This window comes from Nomascus leucogenys, chromosome 6 (assembly GCF_006542625.1).
Source record: "Nomascus leucogenys isolate Asia chromosome 6, Asia_NLE_v1, whole genome shotgun sequence".
Classification (NCBI taxonomy): Eukaryota; Metazoa; Chordata; class Mammalia; order Primates; family Hylobatidae; genus Nomascus; species Nomascus leucogenys.
This window is the reverse complement of record NC_044386.1, coordinates 94,414,081-94,441,371: the sequence shown is the minus strand read 5'-3', so window position 1 is coordinate 94,441,371 and position 27,291 is coordinate 94,414,081. Positions and strand designations below refer to the sequence as shown.

Sequence of the window (27,291 nt, the reverse complement as noted above, 5' to 3'; positions counted from 1 at the left end):
ATCTTGAAGGACAGAGAGGAGGTTAGATACAGGATCCCAATAGTGATCCAGGTGGAGAGCATCAAATGGGCAAAGGGAAGGCAGCAGGAGAACACACACTGGCATGCTTCCCTGCCCCCTTCATTTTCTAGCCTTCACAGGCCCCAGGAACCTCTGTATTCATTGAGGTGGCTGAACCAGCTGCGGGTCCCCTGCCCTGAGCTGAGGTGCGGCCTCTGCTCTACCCCTGCCCTTGGCCGCAGCGGACCATCTGGGCCAAACCATCCCTTACGCAGGGATCCAACCTGTGTCTTTTCTTTTTTTAGATGGAGTCTTGCTGTGTCACCCAGGCTGGAGTGCAGTGGCGTGATCTTGGCTCACTGCAAGCTCCGCCTCCTGTGTTCATACCATTCTCCCGCCTCAGCCTCCCAAGTAGCTGGGACTACAGGCGCCTGTCACCTCGCCCGGCTAATTTTTTGTATTTTTAGTAGAGACGGGGTTTCACCGTGTTAGCCAGGATGGTCTCGATCTCCTGACCTCATGATCCGCCTGCCGTGGCCACCCAAAGTGCTGGGATTACAGGCGTGAGCCACTGCGCCCGGCCGATCCAGCCTGTTTCTTCCACTTCCTCCTCCCAAGGCAGGGGGCCTAGGTGGCAATTTCACCACCTACTGCCTCAGAGAAAGAGCCACACAGGGTCGTATGGCTCTAGGTCTCGGGGAATGACAGACCACAGATCCACCCAGCCCCCATACTTTCATGCCCCTGCCCCACAGCCCGCTGTGAGGCTCCACGCAAGCCCACAGGAAGACACATACACAGCAGAACACACAGGGCCAAATGTTCCCCTTTATTATGGTTCACTCAGTTACCAAAGACAGACATATTGGCTCAGGCCGCTCAACTGCCAGCTGGGGAACGTCCAGCTCTGGAAATAGGGAGCAGCAGCGGCACCAGGAGAATGGCAAAGCAGGTCACTGGGACCCCAGAACTGACCTGGGCCCTCCTTCACCTGACCCCAAGCCAGACCTTCCTACGAAGATGAATGTGTGCCCTGCCCCCGCTTCTCATACTGGTTCTCTCCCCAGGAAAGTGCATAGTTGCCTGGAGATGCAGCATCCCAGGGCCTGAACAAGCTGGACCACACATTGAGATCAGGCTTTCCCAAGGGTAGAGCCAGAGCGTGGCCATATAGGTCCGAGCCAAAGAGGCAGGTAGGACAGGAAACTGATTGGAGGTAACATCCAACAGGTCATGGGTGCTAGGCAGGGAGCTGGATCACAGGCCTCCTGGAGCTACCAGAGAGAGAAGGGAAAGGGAGCCAAAGGTCTGGGGCAGGGGAGAGGAAGAGAAAGGGAAGAAGGGCCTAGACCTAGGTACCTTTTCAGGTACCAGGGACTGTGACCATTGCTCCCTAGAGGGAAAATGGGAGAGGGGAGAGGCAATTATATTTTGTGCCCAAACCTAAAGGACCATCAGGAAGAGAACTTCCAGAGGCCCCTGGCTCAGGATGGCCTGGAAGCCTAGGTATTGTGTTCCAAGCTGAAGCCAGGCCAGAGTAGCCAAGTGGGGTTTGGATTTTTGTCCAAACAGCTCAGGCAAGCTTCTGGTGGGAGAAGGGAAGGTGGGAAATGGGCAGATGCTCTTTGGGTGAGAACCCACTCCCCTTCAGGCCCCGCACACAGCTAGAGCCTCTACCAGTCATGTTCTCACACCACTTGGAACAGAACAGCCCCACGGGCCTAAAACCACTCTCCTGAAAGTGGTAGGGAGCTCCGACTGGGTGAGGACAAGCCAAGACCAAGGTCTGTAGGCAGAAGGGAGCAAGTTACCTTGATTTGGAAAACAAAACAAAACTAAAGCCAGAGAGCCTCCCCTCCCACCTGCCTAACCTGAAATCCCATTCAGGCTATTGTGCTTGCAGCCAGGACTGGGCCTGTGCTTCTGCTTGGGCCCTGAGTTCAAGTGCCCAGAACTGCCCTGTGACCAAAAGCAAGCCAGGGTGGGGGAAGGCATGCTCCCCTCTCACTGGGCCCTGCCTGCCTTCTCCTCCGACCTTCCCTCCGTGCCTAGCCCTCTGAGCCCTGTCCCTTCTACCAGATCCAAACAGAACAGCTACTGCTCCCAGGAATCCAATGGTCACCGAGAGATACCTAGATGCCCCAGTGTGCTGGAGCCAGCCAGACCTCCCCCAGGGACCAATCATTACTGACATGCCCTCTGCTCCAGCTGTGCCTTTACATCTGACAACTGCCCAGCATGTCCCAACTCCTCAGGGAAGGCAGTAAGGCAGATGCCACCTGGCACATGGTGGGGTCAGGGTAGGAGAATCAAGCCACAGCAGCTGGGGGCATGGGGAGGAGGCAGAGAGACATAGGCAGAGGGGCTCAAGGGGGCTCTGGGGAGAGAAGGAGGAGAAGGCAGGGGAGAGAAAAGACGAGCCTGCCCCTGCAGATCAAACTCTCAGGCCCAAGCAGACTCACCCCTGCATTTTCATCCCCTGGGGGTCAGGTACCCAGGTGGGCTCTGCACCCCTAGCTGTGTGCCCCTCCTACATCAGGGGTAAGGCCCAGCTCCCCATCAGCTTCCTTGAACTGTAAATCTGATTAGATTTGGGGATCTGGGCTCAGTCTCAGGAGCAGATAAAACTGGGACACTCAGCCTTGGGGAAGACAAAGAAAAGCCACATAGGAAAGAGACAGACAGACCATGGGCAAGGGAAGATAGCACAGGGAATGTGACATCAGGGAACAGATGAGGGAGGAGGAGGCTGAAGGAGGGGAGGCCTGGAGGGATGAAAAGAGCAAGGGAATATCCCTGGCCTGTACCCACCCTCCCACCCACCACCAAGAGTGCTAAGTACTGTTACTTCCCAGGAAGACTGAAAGTAGAAACAGTTCCAGCTCATAACCCTAAGAAGGGGCCAGTCTTTCTGCTAAGCATCCCCTGGCCCCGTGAGGGGTCCCTGGGCCAGGGTCAGAGGGGCCAGAGGCAAGAGGGGCAGGTGCAGGGTGGGGGTGGGGGCTGGTTTAGCTCTAAACACACATCTAGCACCACAACAAGAGACCTCCACTGCACACTATTTCATGAGGGGACACAAACACAGCTACTACCGCACGGGACAGCTCCACGTGCAGCCCACAGCTGAGTGCCAAGAGCAGAATCTGAAAGGTGGGGGCTGGGGACAGACATATACATATGTATATGTATATATATATATATAACTCTGGTCCTTTGTACAAAGTAGGGAAGGAGAAAAGGGAAGGGGGAACCCTGCTTGGTAACCACAAATGATGATGTGGCTTGAGCCCCCTCTCCCAATGGCCCCAGCTCTGCCACCTGGTAGGTGTGGCTGGTTCACATCTCATTGGAGTACGTGTAGTTGGGGGTGGCGGAATACTGAGTCTGAGGCTGATTCATGGCACCCTGGGCTGCCCCCATGGCTGCGTTCTGGGCCGCCTGCTGCACATGTGGATTCTTCCATGCCCCTGTGGTCCACTCCTCCTGAGCTTTGCTGAAACTCCCCCCACTTCCCCGGTAAAATTTATGAACCTGTAGGAAAAAGAGCGTAAAGAAGGGTTAATGAAAGAGAAAATGCAGCCCATCCAGGAAACAGATGGGACCCATCTGTAAAAAAAAACAGTGCTCCCTCCCCATGAATGCCTCTGTAGGAGAGTCCTACAGACCATTCCAGAGTGAGTCCCTTGGAAGACCTCAGGATCCTCTTGTAACTTGGAGGAGGACTTGTTTCAGAACAGGGCCCCTTCCCAAAGCCACCTTCTCACCCTTGAGGGGACCACGTACCATGCTGAGGGCGATGAAGGAAAAGACGGCCATCACTGTGAACATGACAGTGGGAATTAGCATCACCACCGCCGAGCCAATGTTCGTTCCGAAGAAGGAGATGGTAGCAATCCAGCCGCTGCAGGAAGAGGCCAGTGTGGGGCTGTGGGCAGGATGAGAGGTGCCCAGGGGCCCCCCTCCAGAGGAAGGGACCATCTCATTGCCACAGGGAGGAAACATATCACTGGATGCAGAGGGACCATCTTACTGATACCCAAAGAGCCTGTGCCAGTGGCTCAAGAAGACCACTTCCCTGTGGCTCAGAGGTGCTCTTCAGATACAACACTTTCTTCCTCCAGGTTTTCCCATAATCCCTGACACCCCTCACCCCCCAAGAAACCACTGCCAGGTTCTCCTTCCCTCTGATGCTATGGCTGTACTACTACACTATCCCGAATCCTCTCACTCTCCCAACAACCCATCACTCAGGCCCCATAGGCTAGGCAGCTTAGCACACAAAGGTAAGCAAAAGATAAACCCACGACGCCACCCCTGCCAGCCCCAGGCCACACCCCTGCCTCTTACCAGACGCCCCAGCCTGGGATGCCCACGGCCTGGATGATGCTGATGACCAACTGAGCCATGAAGGTAAAGAAGAATGCCATGAAACTGAAGGAGCTGTCAGTCCTGCAGCAGAGGAGGTGGCTCCCGTCACCTGGGTAGAGGGCTAGGGCTTCCCTGCCTTCAAGGCCCCCAAGCCCTTCCAAGTTTAAGTGCATAATGGACAGAAGACATTTAAAGGCCTTAATTGAGAGGTCAGAATGGGATAGTTTTACCCATACATCTTTGCAAGTTTCCACATGGTAGACCTGTGTGTTGCAACATTACACAGGGAAGGAGTTCCACATGAACAGACCGCCCACTGGTACATGGATGGACGGCTTCATTGGCATAGAAATAGATGACTCCATTGAGGCAGGAAAAAACAGTCTCATTGTCAAGGGGATGGACACCAGCACCAAGACAGCTAGCTCCACTAGTACATGGATGGATGGTCCCGTAGGCTCAGAGATAGAAAGTCTCACTGGCACTAGAATGGACACCCTATTGGCACCAAAATAGTAGCTAGTTGGCACTTAGATGGATGGGCTGATTGGCACAAAGAGATTTAAGGCCCCATTAGCATTGAGATGGATATTCTACTGGTACCAAGACAGATAGCCTTGGTACATTGATGAATAGTCACATTGGCACAAAGATTGCAAATGTCATTTGGCACTAGGTAGACACCCACTGGCACCAAGACAGCAAGCCCCACTGATACGTGGATGGGTTGTTCCCTTTGGCACACGGTTGGATGACCTCATTGCACATGAACAGTGTCAATGGTACATGGCTGGCTGGTCCCATTGGCACATGGATAGATGGTGTCCTTGGCATCAAGTCGGCTAGCCCCACAGGTACTAGGATGGGCAGCTCCACCAAGACAGGCAGCCCCACAGGCAAAATTTAACATGCAGCTGCCTGAGGAAGGGGATGACAGAAGAAAAAATAGGCCTGGTCTCTCTATATTTCCCCCACCCAAGGGTAGAGCGAGGAGGAAAGGAACTAACTCTCAGCCCTCTCACCTCAACCTGGCACCCCCAGAAAGCCCAAGCCCTACCTAGCAATCTGAGCCAAAGGTGAACGAGGGAAAATGAGGTTGGGGGAGGGTAAAAAAAAAAAAAAAAGAAGTGAGAAAAGATATGGAGAAGAGACGGGAGACAGGCAGAGACGGCTAGGCACTGCGGATAGCACCAACCACTTACTTGAAGGCCTTGTAAATGGGCCGAAACCAGCAGACGTAGGAGCAGGGTGTGAAGAGGATGAGCCAGAGAAAGGCGAGGCCAAAGTTGGTGGCTCCCCCGCCTCCGATCAGCCACGCGAGACAGCCCACCAGGTTCACGGCCAGCGTGACGCTGTTCACTGCAGGCCCAGGAGCACATGCACACATAGAGACAGACACCCAGGCCCATAGAGAGACACATGAGCACCCGGACATGGGCACACACACACCAATAACGCAACAGAGACCCACAATCAAGCCAGGCCAACAGCGCAGACAAGCACAGAGAGATGCAGACACATTCACAGATTCACACTCACACAAAAGACCCACAACCCGTACCAACAAACACATACAGAGACACATGAGACACACATACACATACAGAGGAGTAAAGACTGTAAGAATGCAAGCTGGGAGCTCAAACTAACCCCCACCCCCCAACCCCAGCACCCACTCCTGAGAAATCTGGAGAGCACAGCCTCCAGAACCCAGAGCTTCTGCCCAGCAAGCCCCTTTGAAGGGCCCCAAAGCCTCAGGGTGGTAGAAATGCTCTTGTCCTTATAAGAATGGCTTCAGCCCCTGACCCTCCCAGACTCACCGCAATCACCAAGCCCAAGACCTGGAAAACCGACCTTACACTTTCCCTTTCAAGATAGGGGCGTGGAAAGGGAAAAATAAAAGGCCTTGTGGAAACATCTCTTCTAGCCATTGTGCCATCTACCTTGCACTTAAATGGGGCAGGCATTGGCGGCTGGAATCTCAGTCTTTATCTAATCTATTTCTTTTTTTTTTTTTTTGAGACGGAATCTCACTTTGTCGCCCAGGCTGGAGTGCAGTGGTGCGATCTCAGCTCACTGCAACCTCCACTTCTCAGGTTCAAGCGATTCTCCTGCTTCAGCCTCCCGAGTAGCTGGGATTACAGGCGCCCGCCATCACGCCCAGCTAATTTTTGTATTTTTAGCAGAGATGGGTTTTCACCAAGTTGGCCAGGCTGGTCTTGAACTCCTGACCTCAGGTGATCCACCTGCCTGGGCCTCCCACAGTGCCAGATTATAGGTGTGAGTCACTGTGCCCAGCTATCTAATCTATTTCTTAGATAACTCTCATGCCAGCTCCTTGAAGAAGTCTTCCTTTGGTACTACAACCTCATCATCTCCCATCCCTCTGAACTTCTACAGACCTGGGCTGCTCTCAAGGTTCCCCAGATATAAATCCCAGCCCAACAACAAGACTAAAAGTTCCCCAAGAACAGGACCCAGGCTCCCCCTCCTCTGTCCCCACCTCATCTAGCTGAACTAAGAGGTACAGTGTCACTGAGTCACGGCCAGCAGGGACCTCAAAGATTTACAGATAAAAGTGATGCTGGTACTAACACACATGCAGGTCTGTGCAGCACATCATTATCTAACATCAGGGCACTCCCTTCCTTGAAAACAAAGCTAAGTCCACAAAGACCTGCTGAATAAACAAAGGAAGGAGGGCTCAATCATGGCCTCAAACAGCCAGGCATCTGTGGTCCTGTCTTCTCAATAGAACCCTTAAGCACTTCAAGGGTTATATACATTTCCTTGGGAGTAAAGCACCTGCGGGTGCCTAGTGAGGACTTAAGGAGATATTTATAGCCCTTAAATCCAGCTTCTGGATGAGATGTTCCCAGGAGCTGAATTCCCAGAGCCCAGGTCAGACAGAGTGACCTACAAGCCTGGCCTGACCACCGTGTCACCCATCTCAGGGCCCCTCATAATGAGTGGGCATTTCTTCCTGTACATTTCAGCTGTATTTCCTCTATCCCTGTTCATTGCCCCAAAATCTCCTGGAGACTTGGTGTTAAAAACTGATTTTATTTGCTGTTTATATAGAAAAGCCGCTAACCTATTATATTGGTTAACATCTCTCCCTAGTCCACCTGTCCCCAGCTCCCTTGCTCAAACACCTCTGCTGCAATTATTCTGCTTCCTCTCTGGAATGGATACCCATGGGCTCAGCCCCTCTCTCTCTCTAGCCATCAGCTTCTTTCTGTCTTCACTCTTCTCCTTATCCAGCTTAGATTCCATAATTCATTACTCATTTTCTTATTCCCTCCCCTGCCCTGTCTTCTGGTCACACTCACCCTAGATGAACATAATTCTCATCTGTACCTGAGCTGAATGTTGCTAAGAAAAGGGGGGACCCCATGAGGAAGACTACAAATTCACATCAGCCAATGTCAAATGAACCTTGTGTGTGGCCCAGAAATCTTAGGGGCCGGGTTTCTTTGGAGAGTGTCCTCACTCTCTGTCGACAAACATGGCCTCGTTGTGAGCTCACTCTCCCCACTACATCATATTTGATGGAAAAAATGGAAGCCAGAGGTAACTTCCTCATTTGCTTCCCAACATCTACAGACTTACTCACACCTGTCCCATCCCCCCTTCTCTCAGGTTACATGGTGGGAGATCCCTTCTTCACTCAAAGGCCAAGCCAGGCCTTGAAACTGAGTCTGTCTGCCCCATCCTCTTCCTACCATGCCATGAGGGACCTGCTGCAAAGACAGCATATTTTACCACCTTCCCGGCACGTGCAAGCATCTGCCCAGGTAGGCAGCTAAGTGCAGGCCTCACTCAGGGCAATGTCACACATTGCAGAACCCAACTGCAGTCACATTGCGGGTATCTTGGGCTCCTGGGGCTCACACCCAGCACAGGATAGCCAGCTTGCCTTCCCCTCACATGCCTAAGAGGTACCTTCTAACTAGCCTCAGCACAGCCAAGTCCCATCCCCCCAAGAAGACACCTTTCCCACCACCTGCTACAGATCACCAGAAGTGAGGCCTTTACACTCTCAACCTTAAAACCTTAGAACATCGATGCTAAGGTTTTCTAAATAAAGAATTCTAGATTATTTAATTTTTTTTAAGAGGCAGGCTCTTACTCTGTCACCCAAGGTGGAGTGCAGTAGCATGATCATAGCTCACTGCAGCCTTGAACTCCTGGGCTGAAGTGATCCTCCCACCTTAGTCCCCTGAGTAGCCAGGACTACAGGCATGTGCCACTATTCCCAGCTAGTTTTTTTAAAGAGATGGGGTCTTGCTATGTTGCCCACACTGGTCTCAAACTCCTAGGCTCATTGGATCCTCCTGCCTTTGCCTCCTGAGTAGCTGGAACTACAAGTGTGAGCCACCACACAGGCCTAATTTTTTTATTTTCTGTAGAGACAGGGGTCTTGCTGTGTTGCCTAGGCTGGTCTTAAACTCCTTACCTCAAGTGATCCTCCTGGCTCAGCCTCCCAAAGTGCTGGGATCACAGGCATGAACCACTGTGCCTGACATTAGACTCTTACAGGTATAGACCACCCAACACAGAGCTGCATGGAACTACAGCAATCGCCAAGCCAATACTCTCTTCCTACAAATGAGGAACCTGCTGCTTGGGAAGCACAGTGACCAGGCAAACTTGATCCCACAGCTCCCAACTCCCAGTTGAATCCTCCTCTCTTTGAGCACTCTTCCAGAGAAAGCAAGACAAATAAGGCTTTGAGGGAAGGATTCCTCTCCCAATCCAGAATCCTGAGGTCCTGACAGTCCCCAGAGGTTCCCTGGAAAGTTACTCCAGTGGAAGGGAAAGGGGAAGCAAGAAGACAGGGATTACACTGCAGAGAGGGACCCCCATCCAGATGCTCTGTGAAAGGAGGGTGGAGGGGAAGGAAGGGAGGAGAGGCCTAGATGGGGGAGGTTGAGGGAAACTGAGGCCCAGTTGGGGAGGTGGCCCATGGAAGAAGCCTCTGGGAGCCTGGCAAGGGAAGACTTACGGTCCATGCATATGCCACAAGTGGGACTGAAGGACAGTCAGGCCTGTGGGCACCCCACCCCGCTGCCCTGCACGCCCAGTCTTCCTCCCTCCTCCAGCCACCCTGACCCACCCCCATCCCATGGCACTCACACATCCAGAGGTAGTAGAGGCGCTTGGTCATGCTGAGATGCTGGGGAGGAATATCTGCCTCGAAGTCTTGGTAGAAACATGGCTTCAGCGGGATGAATTTGGGCAATGGTGGGAAGTTGTTCACTTTCTCTGTGGATGAGACACGTTGCACAACATCACCTCCAGTCTTCCACCCGACAATCCAAGATGCCCATCCTTACCCTGGCTGTGCTACCCCATTGGCCCCTGTGGCCACTGGCCACTCTGTTTTCCCCACCCAGCCGTCCCTACCTCCCTGGGTCAGCTGTGATGATCCCACAGTAGCCAAAGGCCCTGAGACAGTGTCACTCAGAATAAAAAAAATGTCACCTTGACAGACAGCATTTATTGTTTTTTAATTCTGAGTGACACTGTCTCAGGGCCTCAAGGTACCACCCTCTCAGCGGGGGCAGCTCCAGGCAGAGGAAGCGGGATGCGTGAGAATCTACAGACGTGGGTTCCAGCCTCCACTCAGCATTTGTGCTCTGGGGCAAACATCGCCCTTCTCTAGACCTCAGTTTATTTGCTGGAGTGGGGGCTGGAACCGTGTAGGTCCCTAAAGTTCCCTCCAGCTCTGGCATTCTATACCTCTGAGCCTTCTGAACCAGATAAAAAAGGCCTCAGAGTATTAGAAAGCAATACAGACAGAGGGGAGGAGGGCTGAGCCACCCATGCGGCTCATCAGGCAGATGGACAGTAAGACAAGGACATCAAGGTGCTCAATTCCTGGTCCATAGGACCAAAGATCTGACAGAGGGCTAGACAATGTCATGTTGAGGTTCTCAGACAGGCCTCAGTGGAGAGAGTGGGGAAAGCTTGGGGACAATAAGATGGAAAGAACCTGGCCTCCAAAGACTAGGGGAGATAAGGGGACCAGGAAGAGGGCCATCCACGCTATGCTCACGGTCATGTCCTACCCACACAGCCTGCCCCTCTCCTTACCTGCCATGATGGTACCAGCCGGCCCAGTGGCCTGCCCACACCTCTTTGTCCTGAACTGGAAGGAAAGAAAAGCCAGAGAAGGATGAGATCAGGGCCGCACCCAACCCAGTCCCTCTCTACTCCCCATCTGGGCTGCAAGCTCCCCAGGACAGGACCCAGTACCTCCTCCCACAGTGCTGTGAATGCAATGGAGGCAGCTCCCCTCCTCCCAGAGCCACCCTTTCACCAGCTGCATCTTCCCAGCTGCTCCTGCCCTCTGCTTCAAGGCACAAAATCTACCCTCTGAAAACTCCATCCAAGGGTGGAAAAGGAACCTGGGAGGGGATCCCATACAGGGAAAGCCAAGTGACATTCTATTCCTTGACCTTGAATTACAGACTGAGCCTCGGCCATGGTCACAGGCTAGCCTCCCTTTGCTCCTTTTGCCTTTGTTCATTTATTAGGACACTTATATGGTGCTGGAAGAGAGAACGAGCAAGACAGATGTGGTCCCTGCTCTCCTCATGGAACAGTCAATCACCTCTGCAGTAAATCATACAAAAGGCAAGCACAGCCGCCGTGAAAACATACATAGCATGTCACGGTGATCTAATCTGGTCTAGGGAGTCAGGGAAATGAAATTTTTTTTTTTTTTGAGACGGAGTCTCGCTCTGTCACCCAGGCTGGAGTGCAGTGGCGTGATCTCGGCTCACTGCAAGCTCTGCCTCCCGGGTTCACGCCATTCTCCTGCCTCAGCCTCTCCGAGTAGCTGGGACTACAGGCGCCCGCCACCACGCCCGGCTAATTTTTTTTGTATTTTTAGTAGAGACGGGGTTTCACCGTGGTCTCGATCTCCTGACCTCGTGATCCGCCCGCCTCGGCCTCCCAAAGTGCTGGGATTACAAGCATGAGCCACCGCGCCCGGCCAGGGAAATGAAATTTTTTTAATTAAAAAAACTTTTTTTGAGACGGGGTCTGTCTCTGTTGCCCAGGCTGGAGTGCAGTGGTACAATCCCAGCTCACGGCAGTCTCTGCCTCCCCAGGCTCAGGTGATCCTCCAAGCTCAGCCTCCTGAGTAGCTGGAACTACAGGCATGCACCATGCCCAGCTAATTTTTATATTTTTTTGTAGAGATTGAGTTTCGCCATATTGCCCAGGCTAATTTGAATTCCTAGGCTCAAGCAATCCACCTACCTCAGCCTCCCAAAGTGCTAGGATCACAGGCATGAGCCACTGCACCCAGCCTCAGGGAAATTAAATACAAGTGGTAGTAAAAACCTGAAGAATGAAGGGGAGTTCCCCGGGCAAAACAGCCTTCCAGGCAGATGGGAAAGCATCCTACAGGGACAGTTCCTCACTAGGAAGGAGCTTCACACTTTTTTTTTTTTCTTAGACAGGGTCTCACTCTGTCATCCAGGCTGGAGTAAAGTGGCACTCCTGGGCTCAAGCCATCCTCCTGCCTCAGCCTCTTGAGTAGCTAGACTACAGGGACAGACTACCATGCTAATTTTTTAATATTTTGTAGAGAGGAGGTCTTGCTGTGTTGCACAGCTGGTCTCAAATTCCTGGCCTCAAGCAATCCTCCCGCTTTGGACTCCCAAAGTGCTGGGATTATAGGCATGAGCCACCCATCAGAAGGGAAAGAAAGCCACTATGGCCAAAGCAGAGTGCAAATGATGGGGCAGCAGATGAGGCTGGAGAGGCAAGGTGGGCAGGATGTGCTTCCTGAGACCCTTAGGAGACAAGTTTGAAGGGGTCTTGGTTTTAAGGAGTAGGGAAAAGGGAGCAAATGGAAGACTCCCTGCCCACTTAACCCCGAATGGATGGTGGAGACCCATCATGACAAGCCTGTGTGACACGAGGTGGAGGTTCCAGGGGAGGACAAGCAGCTGTGCTAGGGACATGCAGGGTAGAGACGCTGGGGGACACCTGGACAGGGAGTGTTATAGGAATCTGGAGGGTACAAACATGCTCTGCTCCTGGGAGTTCAGCAGGAGGCCTGGCTGACCCATGCTAAGTAATCATTGGCAAGTTAAGGCCAAGGAAACCAAGCAGCAATCACCTTGTTAGAACAGTAACTTTGGTGAACATTTATATAGTCAACAGCAGAAAATGGTCCACAACCAAGTGCTAAGGCAATGCAACATTTAAAAGCTGGGCAGAAATTTGCTTAAAGTTTTGGAACAGGAAAAACTAAATCTATGGTGTTAGAAGTCAAGATAGTATTACCCTTGATGGGGCAGCGACTGGGGGCCCGGCATCTGTTCCTGGTCGGGGTGCTGGATACACAAAGGTATGGATTTTGTGAACATTCTCCAAGCATACAGTTACAAATTGTGCAATCTCCTGTGTGTTAGACTTCCATGAGAAGTTTGCTTTAAAATAAAAACTTCAGGCTGGGTGTAGTGGCTTACACCTGTAATCCCAGCATTTTGGGAGTCCGAGGCAGGAGGATCACTTGAGCCCAGTAGTTCAAGACCAGTCTGGCCAACACAGTGAGACTCCATCTGTACAAAAAATAAAAAATTAGGCAGGCACGGTGGTGCATGCCTGTAGTCCCAGTTCCTCAGGAGGCTGAAGTGGGAGGATTGCTTGAGTCCAGGAAGTAGAGGCTGCAGTGAGCCATGATTGCACCACTGCACTCCAGCCTGGGCAACAGAGCAAGACTGTCTCAAAGGAAAAAAGCACACACACACACACACACACACACACACACACACACACACAACTTAACTAGCATTCCAGTCAAATTCTTCTGGACCTTATTAAAAGATCGGGCAATTACAATCTTCGAGCTCTTTTGTGATATGGGATCAAATACAGATATAAAAACCCAGTGACATCTACCACAAAAAGAAAAGAGAAGGGTATGATAGAGACAATCAGGAAATGATACCCATACACAGGTGCATTAATTGCGGCACTGTTTTGAATAACAAAGGATTAGAAACCATCAATAGGGGACTGATTAAACCAATGGTACAGTCACACAATGGACTGTTCCGCAGCTATTTTTAAAAATGCTTTGCAGCTGTTAAAAATTTTAAAAAGAGGAAGCGGTTCTCTGGGTACTGATATGCAAAAATCTCCAAAAACATGAGTAGTTAAAAAAAAGCAAGATGTACAACAGTCTGTATGTTATACCTTTCATATTAAAAAACAAGGAAGAGAAGATAATAAGAATATATTTTCCTTTTAACTTAATAATGCTGCTCCTGTTAGTCATTTACCCAGATATAAGAAATGACAAACACGGCCGGGCGCGGTGGCTCACGCTTGTAATCCCAGCACTTTGGGAGGCCGAGGCGGGCGAATCATGAGGTCAGGAGATCGAGACCACGGTGAAACCCCGTCTCTACTAAAAATACAAAAAATTAGCCGGGCGTGGTGGCGGGCGCCTGTAGTCCCAGCTACTCGGAGAGGCTGAGGCAGGAGAATGGCGTGAACCCGGGAGGCGGAGCTTGCAGTGAGCCGAGATTGCGCCACTGCACTCCAGCCTGGGCGACAGAGCGAGACTCCGTCTCAAAAAAAAAAAAAAAAAAAAAAAAAGAAATGACAAACACACGTTATTCAACATGACACTATTTGCATTAGCAAAATGCTAAAAGCAACCTAAATGTGACTATTTGAATATACGAGGTGCATCATACAATAGAGTATTATACAGATGTAAAAAAGAGGCCACCATGGTGACTCACTTCAGAAGCGAAGGCAGGAGGATCACTTGAGGTCAGGAGTTTGAGACCAGCTGGCCAACATGGTGAAACCCCATCTCTACCAAAAAAATACAAAAATTAGCCAGGCATGATGGCATGAGCCTGTAATCCCAACTACTCAGGAGGCTGAGGTGAGAGAATCGCTTGAACCCAGGAGGCGGAGGTTGCAGTGAGCCAAGATTGCGTTGCTGCACTCCAGCCTGGGTGACAGAGTGAAACCATGTCTCAAAAAAAAAAAAAAAAAAAGAATAAAGATGAGCTCAGTAAACTGCTGTGGAATGCTTTCCAGGATATATTAAGTAAAAAAAAAAAAAAAAAAAAGCAGAGCACAAAAAGTGTAAATCATATGCTACCCCTTATGTAAGAAAGGGGAAGTAAGAATGCACATATGAATTTGCTTATTTTTGCAAAAGAAACACAGGAAGAATCAACCAGAAAGTAATGAAATAGTCACCTACATAACGGAAGGGCTAGGATGAGTAGAGAGACTTCCGTTCTTTACATACTTATTAATAAGCTTTCTAAATATACTTGGACACATAAAGTGACTTCCATATTTCAAAAACTTAAACCAAAAAGAAAAGCAAACTCTAAAACTGAAACAAAAACAAATCAAGCTAACTATACTTTAAATTGATAACAATCTCACAGACAAAAAAAAAAAAAAAGAGCCCAAGTAACTTTTGATCACAGTAATTCTGTGTTCTCTTAGAAAGATAAACCTCAAGGGCAAAAATAACTGCAAACAGGCCGGGTGCAGTGGCTCATGACTGGAATTCCAGCACTTTGAGACACCAAGGCAGGTGGATCGCTTGAGCCCAGGAGTTCGAGACCAGCCTGGGTAACACAGCAAGACCCCGTCTCTACAAAAAATACAAACATGGCCAGGCATGGTAGCTCACGCCTGTAATCCCAGCACTTTGGGAGGCCGAGGTGGGTGGATCACAAGGTCAAGAGACCAAGACCACCCTGGCCAATATGGTGAAACCCCGTTCTCTACTAAAAATACAAAAATTACCTGGGCGTGGTGGCACGTGCCTGTAGTCCCAGCTACTCGGGAGGTTGAAGAAGGAGAACTGATTGAACCTGGGAGGCAGAGGTTGCAGTGAGCCGAGATCGTGCCACTGCCCTCCAGCCCAGTGACAGGGCAAGACTTCGTCTCAAAAAAAAAAAAAAAAAAAAAATACAAACATTAGCGGGACATGGTGATGTTGTGTGCCTGTAGTCCCAGCTTCTCATGAGGCTGAGGTGGGAGGATCACTTGAGCTCAGGAAGTCAAGGCTGCAGTGAGATGTGATTGCGCCACTGCACTCCAGCCTGGGAGACAGAGCAAGACCCTGTCTCAAAAAAAGAAAAAGAAACTGCAAACAAGTCATGAATTTTAGCAGGTTTACTCTTACTGCTGGTACTGCTGTGATGACTCTAAAGCTTTGCCTGTATACTACAGGAGAGGGCAAATGAGTCAGTGTGCTGATTATTTGGGGAAGGTGGGTTCTCACTGTAGGAAGAGACAGAATACGGACCACAGAAAGGTAAGAAAGAGCCTTGTGGTGTTGGATTCAAAGCGGAGGTATCAGTATGAACACAGAATTTTAAAAATATATATGGCTGGTCCCAAGCCAGGAAAAGGAAATACAAGGTTAGCCTGGAACATCTTGTGGTATCATAAAGAAGAAAGTACTCAATAACTAATGGAGGCAAGTCAAAAGGACACAAGAACCAGTCTGAAAGGGCTACCACCAACCAAATTTGGGACAATTAGAGTATCAAAAGTAATAACCAAGTGGATTTTTTTCTTTTTTTTTTTTTTTCTTGAGACAGAGTCGTGCTCTGTTGCCCAGGCTGGAGTGCAGCAGTATGATCTCAGCTCACTGCAACCTCCACCTCCTGGGTTCAAGTGATTCTCCTGCTTCAGCCTCCCGAGTAGCTGGGATTACAGGCACCCGCCACCACACCCAGCTAATTGTTTTTTTTGTTTGTTTTTTTTTTGAGATGGAGTCTTGCTCTGTTGCCCAGGCTGGAGTGCAGTGGTGTGATCTCGGCTCACTGCAAGCTCCGCCTCTCTCCTGTCTCAGCCTCCTGAGTAGCTGGGACTACAGGTGCCCGCCACCACACCTGGCTAATGTTTTTGTATTTTTTTTAGTAGAAACGGGGTTTCACCGTGTCAGCCAGGATAGTCTCCATCTCTTGACCTCATGATCCGCCTGCCTCGGCCTCCCAAAGTGCTAGGATTACAGGCATGATCCACCGCACCCGGCCAATTGTTGTATTTTTAGTAGAGACAGGGTTTCACCATGTTGGCCAGGCTGGTCTTGAACTCCTGGCCTCAAGCCATCCACCCACCTCAGCCTCTCAAAGTGCTGGGATTACAGGCATAAGCCACGGTGCCTGGCCCACATGGATTATTTTTCTTCTAAATCCATGAGTCCAAAGTGACATTATTATTTTATTTTTTAAAAGAGAGGGAGGGCCTGGCTCAGTGGCTCACGTCTGTAATCCTAGCACTTTGGGAGGCCGAGGCAGGAGGATCACAAGGTCAGGAGTTCGAGACCAGCCTGGCCAACACAGTGAAACCCTGTCTCTACTAAAAATACAAAAAATTAACTGGGCGTGGTGGCGGGCGCCTGTAATCCCAGCTACTCCGGAGGCTGGGGCAGGAGAATAGCTTGAATCCAGAAGGCAGAGGTTGCAGTAAGACGAGATCGTGCCACTGCACTCCAGCCTGCGCGACAGAGTGAGACTCTGTCTCAAAAAAAGAAAGAAAGAAAGAACATCATGTGCCTCCTGCTATGCTGTGCACAGAAGGACTCAAGGTCATGTATGAATACTGTTGCCAAAAAAATGTTTAATCTGAAAATAATTATGAAAAAACAATCCGACAAATTCAGATTGTGGGAAATTCTACAAGACAAATGTTAATGTCATGAAAGACAGAAATTGGCAGGGGGAATTTATCTAAATTAATGGAGACAAAAGAGGCATGCAACCAAATGCAATGGGGAAGCCTGTCAGATTTTTTTTTTTTTTTTTTTTTTTTTTTGAGACAGAGTTTCCCTCTTATTGCCTAGGCTGGAGTGCAATGGTGCAATCATGGCTCGCTGCAACCTCCGCCTCCCGGTTTCAAGCGATTCTCCTGCCTCAGCCTCTGGAGTAGCTGGGATTACAGGCATGCGCCACCACGCCCAGCTAATTTTGTAGTTTTAGTAGAGATGGCATTTCTCCATGTTGGTCAGGCTGGTTTCGAACTCCCCGACCTCAGGTGATCTGCCCATGTTGGCCTCCCAAAGTGCTGGGATTACAGGCATGAGCCACTGCACCAGCCCGGATCTTGGATTTTTTTTTTTGGAGACAGAGTCTCGCTCTGTCACCCAGGCTGGAGTGCAGTGGCGCGATCTCGGCTCACTGCAAGCTCTGCCTCCCGGGTTCAAGCGATTATCCTGCCTCAGCCACCCAAGTAGCTGGGACTATAGGTGCACACCACCACGCCCAGCTAATTTTTGTATTTTTAGTAGAGACTGGGTTTCACCATGTTGGGCAGGATGGTCTCCATCTCCTGACTTCGTGATCTGCCCAACTCGGCCTTCCAAAGTACTGGGATTACAAGCACTCAGTGAGCCACTGTGCCCAGCCAGGTCCTGGATTTTAAAATCACAGCTATAAAGGACATTTTTAGGGCAACTAGAGAAACTTGAATATAGGCTGCATAGTAGATACTACTATTCACTATTAAATTTCTTGGGTATTGTGTGTGTGCATGTTTTTGTTTGTTTCTTTCTTTCTTTTGAAACAGATTCTCACTCTGTCACCCAGGCTGGAGGAGTGCAGCAGCATAATCACAGCTCACTGCAGTCTCAATCTCCCAGGCTCAAAAGATCCTCCAGTCTCAGTCTCCTGAGTAGCTGGGACTGCAGGTGCGTGCCATCATGCCCAGCTAATTTTTGTATTTTTTGCAGAGAGAAGGTTTCGCCATGTTGCCTAGGCTGATCTTGAAGTTCTGGGCTTACTCTTAAGTAAGTGCTGGGATTACAGGCGTGAGCCACCATGCCAGCCTGTAGAACATCTTTGTTCTTAGAAGACACACGCTGGTCTTTGGAAGCAGTGTCTGGTCTGTAACTTCCTTTCAAACGGTTCTGCAAAAAAATTTTATACACATATATAAAGCAGAAACAGGCATGGTGGTGTGTGCCTGTAGTCTCAGCTACATGAGGAGCTAAGGCAAGATGATCACTTGTGCCCAGGTGTTCGAGCCTTCAGTGAGCAATAAAGCAAGATCCTGTCTCCAAAAAGTAAAAATAGGCCAGACGTGGTGGCTCACACCTGTAATCCCAGCACTTTGGGAGACCGAGGCAAGCGGATCACCTGAGGTCGGGAGTTCAAGACCAGCCTGACCAACATGGAGAAACCCTATCTCTACTAAAAATAGAAAATTAGCCGGGCATGGTGGTACGTGCCTGTAATCCCAGCTACTCAAGAGGCTGAGGCAGGAGAATCGCTTGAGCCCCAGAAGTGGAGATTGCAGTGAGCAGAGATCACGCCATTGCACTGCAGCCTGGGCAACAAGAGCGAAACTCCATCTCAAAAAAAAAAAAAACATAAAAATAAAAGATAAAGCAAATGTTGCAAAATGTTAGTAATTGATGGGAGAAGGGTATACAGTTGTTCACTGCATTATTTTATTTATTTATTTATTTTAGATAGGGTCTCACTTTGTCACCCAGGCTGGAGTGCAGCGGTGCAATCATAGCTCACTGCAGCCTCGAACTCCTGGGCTCAAGCAATCCTTCCACCTCAGCTTCCCAAGTAGCTGGGAATACAGGTGTGAGCCACCATGCCCAGCTAATTTTTTTATTTTTTGTAGAGACGAGGTCTCACTACATTGCCCAAGCTGGTCTCAAACCCCCAGGCTCAAGCGATCTACCTGCCCTGGCTTCCCAACATGCTGGGATTACAGGCATGAGGTCACTGTGCCCAGCTCATTGCCCTATTCTTTAAACTTTTTTGTAGCTTTGAAATTTTTCAAAATAAAAAGTGGGGGGAAATATACATATCTGTATTTGACAATATATGCACAAAGAATCTCTGGAAGGATATCAAGAAAAAAATATGGTAATTGTGGCTCTCTGGGGAACAAAGAAACTGAATGGATATAGAGTAGGTGGGAAGCAGAATATTTACTATATAACTTTATACCATTTCCATATAATTGATGACATCATCAATTTTAAGACAGACCATTATTTTATTGACCAAAAGTAAGAAAAAACATTGCCAATTTGCAGGCCGGGCACCATGGCTCATGCCTGTAATCCCAGCACTTTGAGAGGCTGAGGCGGGTGGATCACTTGAGGTCAGGAGTTCGAGACCAGCCTGGCCAACACAGTGAAATTCTGTCTCTACTAAAAATATAAAAATTAGCCGGGTGTGATGGCATGCGCCTGTAATCCCAGCTACACAGGAGGCTGAGGCAGCAGAATCGCTTGAGCCCAGGAGGCAGAGGTTGTAGTGAGCTGAGATCATGCCACACTGCACTCCAGCCTGAGTGACAGAGCCAGACTCCATCTCCAAAAAAAAAAAAAAAAAATGCCAATTTGTAACTGTAAGATGCCAGAAATTTTAAAACACAGACATGAAAATGTTTTCAGAAATATCAAAATGTTCATCTTAGAACTGACAAAATTTGGAACATCTTTGTGAACTGTAAATCATAGAAATGCATTACCTATTCAAAAAAATAAAAAGTCAAGAAAGTTAAGCAGAAAAAAAAAAAGTCAAGCAGAATAGGATAGTTGGGGAAGAATGAGAAGGAGCAGCTGATGAGGCACGAGGAAAGCCCAGAGAGCGTGGAGTCTCCATAGCCAGGGGCAGCGATTGGACAAATGTGACAATGCCACTGAGGGCTCCCATGTGAAAGGATGGCACTACCGGGACTAACGTGTTCATGACACTAACAGCATCGAGTCAGCTGTGAATCCAGCAAGAATCGTTTTGGTGGTGACGGTAGTGGTAGAGAAGCCTGGCTGAGAATATACAGAGAGAATAGAGATAGGGTACTACCTGGGTAGGATATGGGGGTAGGGAGAGGGCCCAGGGAGGGCTGCAGCAGGGAGTCATTTAAGATGGAAATAAGCCAGAGATGTGTAGGATACATAGAAAGGTTGCAATTACAGTAGAGACAGATGTTACCTGATAGACAAAGCCTGTGAAGAGGGAGACACAGGGGCACCAGTGCAAGGAGGTGGACAAGCCTTGATCCTAACCGGTGGGAAGCCAAACAGGATCCGAGCAGATGCAGGCAGGTTTGAGGTCTTAGATGGGCAGCGAGAGCGTCCTGGATGTCTGCTTCAATATTCTGTTTTATTATTTTATTTTCACAGGCATTCAATTTTGTTTTATTTTTTATTTGAGACAGGGTCTCGCTCTACTGCCCAGGCTGGAGTGCAGTGGTGCAATCATAGCTCACTGCAGCCTCAATCTCCTACACCCAATCCATCCTTAAACCTCAGCCTCCCAAGTAGCTGGGACTACAGGTGCGTGCCACCACGCCTAGCTAATTTTTTTGTTTTGTTTATTGGTAGAGATGGGGTTTTGCCATGTTGCCCAGGTTAGTCTTTTTTTTTTTTTTTTTTTTTGAGACCAAGTCTTGCCCTATCGCCCAGGCTGGAGTGCAATGGCATGATCTCGGCTCACTGCAACCTCCGCCTCCTGGGTTCAAGCGATTCTCCTGCCTCAGCCTCCCGAGTAGCTGGAATTACAGGCATGTGGCATCGCACCTGGCAAATTTTTTGTATCTTTAGTAGAGACAGGGTTTCACCACGTTGGCCAGGCTGGTGTCGAACTCCTGACCTCGTGATCCACCCACCTCAACCTCCCAAAGTGCCGGGATTGCAGGCATGAGTCAAGGTGCCTGGCCGCCTAGGTTATTCTTGAACTCCTGGACTCAAGAGATCCACCCGCCTCAGCCTCCCAAAGTGCTGGGATTACAGATATGAGCCACTGCACCTAGCCCAATTTTCTCTGTGATAGAGGAGACAAGATGAAGGTGAGAGGGAGGAGATAAGCATATAGGACCCAGCTAAATCAAGGAGCAATTCTGACACAGCCTGAGCACTCTGGGAGAGCAGACTCAGAAAGCTGTGGTAACACAGAACACCTCCCTGGTCTGTCTTACAGGAGTCAAGGATGGCTTCATAGATATTGGAGCTGAATTTTTTTTTGGGAGTCTCTCTGTGTCGCCCAGGCTGGAGTGCAGTGACGCAATCTCGGCTCACTGCAAGCTCCGCCTCCCGGGTTCACGCCATTCTCCCGCCTCAGCCTCCCGAGTAGCTGGGACTACAAGCACCAGCCACCACCACCGGCTAATTTTGTTTTTGTATTTTTAGTAGGGACGGGGTTTCACCGTGTTAGCCAGGATGGTCTCAGCTAGTATCGATCTCCTGACCTCGTGATCCGCCCGCCTCAGTCTCCCAAAGTGCTGGGATTACAGGCATGAGCCACTGCGCCCGGCCTGGAGCTGAATTTTTAACAAGGAAAAGGGAGTTGGCCAGGGAAAGAGAATCAGGAAAGCAGGTGTGAAGGTCAGAAGAGCAATAGCACGGCATACTTAAGGAACGAAAGAGGCGGAGGGAGGATGAATCTCAAAGTGAAGGGAGCAAAGGAAAGGCAAAATGGAGTTGAAAGGTAAATGGGGCTAGGTCATCCTGGCCTTGAAGGCCATGGGCAGTATTTGGACTTTGTCCTCAGCATCATGGGAGCCACTGAAGGATTTTATTCTTCTCCTTAAAAAAAAAAAAAAAAAAAAAAAAAAAAAAAAAAAAAAAAGGCTGGGCGCGGTGGCTCACACCTGTAATCCCAGCACTCTGGGAGGCCGAGGCGGGCGGATTACGAGGTCAGAAAATTGAGACCATCCTGGCTAACACGGTGAAACCTCGTCTCTACTAAAAAAATACAAAAAATTAGCCGGGCATGGTGGCGGGCCTGTAGTCCCAGCTACTCGGGAGGCTGAGGCAGGAGAATGGGATGAACCCGGGAGGCAGAGCTTGCAGTGAGCTGAGATCGTGCCACTGCACTCCAGCCTGGGGGACAGAACAAGACTCCCTCTCAAAAAAAAAAAAAAAATGGCCTTAAAGGTTTTTTAAATATGCCTAGCGTGGTGGCGTGTGCCTGTAGTCCCAGCTGCTCAGGAGGCTGAGGCGGGAGGATTGTGTGAGCCCAGGAGTTGGATGCTACAGTGAGCTATGATTGCACCTGTGAATAGTCACTGCACTACAGCCTGGGCAACATAGTGAGACCTCATCTCTAAACTAATTAGTTAATTAATATGTCGCTTTTTAGCTATGTGTAAAAATATATGCAATTAAAAAAAAATCTAAGTGCATAAAGTAGAAAAGTCTTCCCAAAATCCACCTTCTCAGATGCCACCCCTTTAACAGTCTGATCTTTAGGTTTGGTGGATTTTGTTGTCTTTCATTTTTAACATATATAGAATCATATATGACAAAAATGAGATCATTCCACAGATTGTTTTATAACCTGTTTTTTTCCACTCAACAATATCTCATGAAAGTTTTTCATGTTAATGAATACAGATCTATCTCAATCTTTTTAATGACTGGTCAACTGGGTCAACAATGTCCATGGCCATGAAGCAGTCAGGTGACAAGTTGATATGGCAATCAGGAAGTGTTTTATTTTATTTATTTATTTTTGAGACAGCATCTCTCTCTGTCAGCAGGCTGGAGTGCAGTGGCGCGCTCTCGGCCCACTGTAACCTCCGTCTCCTGGGTTCAAGCGATTCCCCTGCCTCAGCCTCCTGAGTAGCTGGGACTACAGGTGCGTACCACCATGCCCGGCTAATTTTTGTGTTTTTTTATTTTTGTTTTTGTTTGGTTTGTTTTTGTTTTTGTTTTTGTTTTGAGATGGAGTCTCGCTCTGTTGCCCAGGCTGGAGGGCAGTGGCGCGATCTCGGCTCACTGCAAGCTCCACCTCGGGAAAACATGGGGGTGGTTCCACCTCCCCCACACACACCCCAACCACCCTCTACATGAGCAAAGGGCCTGGGGAGAGTAGTCCAGTTTGGAATACTCCTCCCATGGAATAGAAAGGAGAACTAATGGGAATGAGGAGAGGGGTTTCTGTAAGTGATGGAGGGATGGCTAAGACTGGAGACCCTTCCTGGCAGCTTAGGTGACACACAGGCAAAGTGGCACCGTGGTTGAGGGCATGGAGTTCAGAAAGAACACAGAAGAGGCAATTCATAGACGGAGAAAATGGAGGTGTCTGAGAACTAGAGGTCTCCTTGAGGTCAGAGCACATAAAGCATTAGCTGGACTGTGGTCAGAGAGAAATACTAGAGTTTAAGATTTCAGAGGTGGCCACATGCCAGTGAGGACCACATTCAGATGTAGTTGGTTAAAATGGTGACTGAAAGAGGCACTACCTCCCCTGAGACAATGGGATGTGGAGTGGGAGACCGTGGTCCAGCACTAAAGACCTCCAGGAAAACAAGGAAGCAGAGGGAGAGGAGAAAACAACTAGAACGTAGGGGCCTCAAAGGAGGAGTCTCCTCCCTAACCAGGCTCCAGCCTAACCCCTGTCCCTGGTCCCAGACAATCTCCCAAAAGTCTGCTTACAGTTCCCGAGAAGTCAGTGCAGCAAAGTATGAATAATTCAGAGCAGAAACCAGAGCACAGGGCAAAGCTGCCTTGTTTGTATATAAAGGTTAGGGCAGAGAGAATCTGGGGCTTGAGAGGGCAGTAAAAGACTAGGGTCACAGAAATGGAAGGCTCCAGGCTTCACTGCCCTTGTTTCAGGGAAGCCTTTGAAATGGGGGGGTGCGGGGTTGGAGGGGAAGACAGCAATCACTGGCCTCTGCAAACCAAAGTTCTTTTTTTTGAGATGGAGTTTCACTCTGTTGCCCAGGCTAGAGTGCAGTGGCACGATCTCAGCTCACTACAACCTCTGCCACCAGGTTCAAACGATTCTCCTGCCTCGGCTTCCCTAGTAACTGGGATTATAGGCGTGGACCACCATGCCTGGCTAATTTTTGTATTTTTACTAGAGACGCGGTTTCACCATGTTGGCCAGGCTGGTCTCGAACTCCCGACCTCAGGTGATCCACCCGCCTCGGCCTCCCGAAGTGCTGGGATTACAGGCATGAGCCACTGCGCTGGCCAAACCAAAGTTCTTAGACTACAAAACAGAAGAATTAGCAATCTGCTCAACTGATAATCTTTTATAATGGGGATGGGGGCTACATATCTCTCCAAAGATGTAGGCCTAGGGAAACGCCTCCTTAATTATCAATAAGACAGCAAATACTACCTGAATTTTGTTCAAGAAACCCTGGCTATAATGTATTCCATTCCTTATTGTGAAGCTAGGACAGAAGCCCCCACAGTGGGGAGACTGAGGCCCCCAGCAGCAGAAGAGGGTCAAGCCTGGCTTCAGATCAGGCCAGAGCCCTAGGGCTAACTCCAGGGCTCCCTGCTCACCAGTATGGGCCCCTCATCCCTGGCACAGAAATGGTGATTCCTTTCTGCTGCCCAGAGCCAATCTGCTAAGATGGAAGTTTCCCCCTCCAATCCCCTCATCCCACTCCTAGCCCCATCTTCTGCCCTGAAATCCCAGAACTATGAATAATCCTCAGAAAACAGCAGTCTCCTGGCCATGCTATCCCTGTCCTACTGATGACTGTTCAGTAGCCTCCTACAGATCTTTGCCTGGCATTCAAGTCTTTGTGCCAGTCAGCTACAAACCTCCCTCCCCACCACCTTTGGCTGCTCACAGGCTGACCTGCCTCCTACACTCCCAGCCTCATGCAGGAGATCATCTCTAGCCGCCCCCTCTGCTTCCAGTGCCCCTAAACTGGCAGCACTATCAGCTCCTCTAAGTCCTGCTACCTTCTCACATCCCACCCCTTCTGGGAAGTCTTTCCAAAAATCGCTGCTCTGCATCCCGCTGCATACATTTTGAGTCAGTCATTGGGCACTAAGTGTTCACGTCTTCTCCCATAATCTCTTCCTCACTCCCTCCTGGATGGAGTTTCCAGGAGGGACCCAGCACAGAGCACAGTCAATCCATATACTTGCTTAAGACTTGGACACTCTCCCAATGGGTGGGAGGGAGGCAATTAACGCCCTCCCCCAATCAGGCTAAGCCCAAAGCTGCTGTCAAACCTGCTGTATCACACTTCCTCAGGGAAACCTTCCGAAACTCCCAGCTGGCAGCAGGGAAGGAAGTGCAGCCTGTAAAGGAAATGCTGTGGGGGGCAACGGGTGGGGACAGGGACAGGGAGGCAGAGGGATGGGGGAGGAAAGGAAAAGGAAGAGGGAGAAAAACGAGGGGATGCTCTAAACTAGAACAAGGAGCATCCTCAAGGGAGGTCACTACTTAGTCCTATTATTTCATCCCCAGAGAAAGGTGCTAGCAAAGAGACGCCCAGGGAGGGGAGGTGACTTGAGGAACTTGCTTGGAGGTGGCCACTCAGGAAACGGTTAAAGAAACAGCCACAGAGCCCAAGGTCTCTCTCCAGAACTCCCCTCCTGGGACCCCACTAACTCTCCAAGGGGTTTGCTAAACCTAAGACCCTCTTTCAGGGGCCCATTCACCAGAGACAGCCCCCTCTCAGCTCTAGAGACTGCCCTAAGGCTCACCAAGCCCAGAACAAACCTAAGTTAGCAAGACCTGCGTAGCCCCAAACAAAATCTCTCTGCCAATCATGCCCCTGCAAGAACCATCTCCCTCTTTCAGAGCCCTGCTCCTTGAGGCAGAACGTGGAGGGGACAGGTTGCAAATTTCTCCAGACTCCACCACCCCATGGGCGGTCACATGGCTGAGCTCCCAGGCTCAGCCCCCAACAACTGTGCTCGATTTCATCCCTGTGCCTTTGCCCATACATTCTCCTGGAATGCCCTCTCTTGCCTCTCCTCCCACCCAAATCCCATCACCTCTGGAAGTCTCCTATTCGCTGGCTGTCGCCTCCCTTTCTCTCTGTGTCCCTGGGAAAGTCTGTCAGGCCCTCACTGATCTCCCCATCGGGAAGCTGGGACATTACCGGTTTAAGCCGCCTGTGACAGTGAATGCTCAGTCCCAGTCTCTACTTGATTCCCCCAACCCCCAGACCAGGAGCTCCCCGAGGCGGGGGACAAGGATCGGTTCCCAAACACCTCACCTCCATCCTCGTGACCGACTCCGGCCAGCGTTGAAATGAGCCAAATCCGGCGCCCCCAACTCACCACCCAAACCCCTGATGGAGCCCGCCTGGTGGCCTGGGCCAGAGCGCCCGTCGCCTCGCAACCCTGGGGCGGCTGAGGTCCGCCATCCAAAGGTTGGCCGCCCGAGGGAGGTGAGGGAAGTCAACCCGGGTCCACCTGCAGGCGCTAGTTGGAAGGAAAGGCCCAAAGGAAGCCACGGGCACCCCCTTCCAGGCGCCCCCATCCCCGGCCGCGCGCGCCATCTCCAGAAGGCCGGTTTCCAGGGAACGCCAGGTGGGGCTGGGGGGGGATGGAGGGCCCAAAGCTCAGGCTCCAGATCCAGGGTCTGACGTCACCCAAAGGCCCAGTTCCCTCTGCGGGAGCCACAGATGGGAATGGGGGGGCTTGGGGGGCTTGGGGGACCTGGGTGCACCCTGAGCGCTCTCCCCCAGCCCCAAACAGTAAAGGTCACCTCCACTCCCACCTCTTCAGCAGTTCGGCCTGCTTCCTGCATCCAAAGGTGAAGTGTAGGGGGAACAAAGCTGCAGCCAGCGACCCCCACCCCTCTCGCCCCGCGCCCAGCTTCCCTGCAAAGCTCTCCTCCCAGCCTTCATGCCCAGACTCACCTGCCGCGGCCGTTCGGCTACCGAAAGGCCGCCGCACTGTGCTGAGCTGCGCTGCACCCGAGCGATGCGGCGCGGAGCCGGCCGTGAGCCGCTCCGGGGCTGGGGGCGGGGAGCGCGCGCGCGCGGCCCGAGGCCGTCTCTGCGCGCGCCCGTGCCGCCACTACCTGCAGCAGTCACTCTCGCGAGACTTCCGCTCTACTCCTAAGGCTGCTCCTCCTGAGCTCGCGAGAAGGAAGACCCGGCCGCCCCGGCATCTTCCAGGAGCTGTCCGAGGTGCTAGTTCCCGGGCCCCGGCCGGATCAGGTGGTTGAC

At 50.5% G+C, this 27,291-nt stretch overlaps 1 protein-coding gene across 2 annotated transcripts; it reads right to left on the bottom strand.

Annotated features, from left to right (window-relative positions):
• Positions 1-808: 808 nt before the first annotated feature.
• SCAMP5 (secretory carrier membrane protein 5) lies at positions 809-27,111 on the bottom strand. 2 transcript variants are annotated; one of them, XM_030814784.1, is made up of 8 exons: positions 26,980-27,111; positions 12,676-12,725; positions 10,468-10,522; positions 9,508-9,636; positions 5,571-5,727; positions 4,348-4,449; positions 3,784-3,901; positions 809-3,531 (listed from the first exon to the last, which is right to left on the bottom strand). In XM_030814784.1, the coding sequence occupies exons 3-8, from the start codon at positions 10,472-10,474 to the stop codon at positions 3,337-3,339; spliced, it is 708 nt and encodes a 235-aa protein (XP_030670644.1). In that variant the 5' UTR covers positions 10,475-10,522; positions 12,676-12,725; positions 26,980-27,111; the 3' UTR covers positions 809-3,336. The 2 variants fall into 2 exon arrangements, with proteins under 2 accessions (XP_030670644.1, XP_030670645.1); XM_030814785.1 differs by lacking the exon at positions 12,676-12,725.
• Positions 27,112-27,291: the final 180 nt, after the last annotated feature.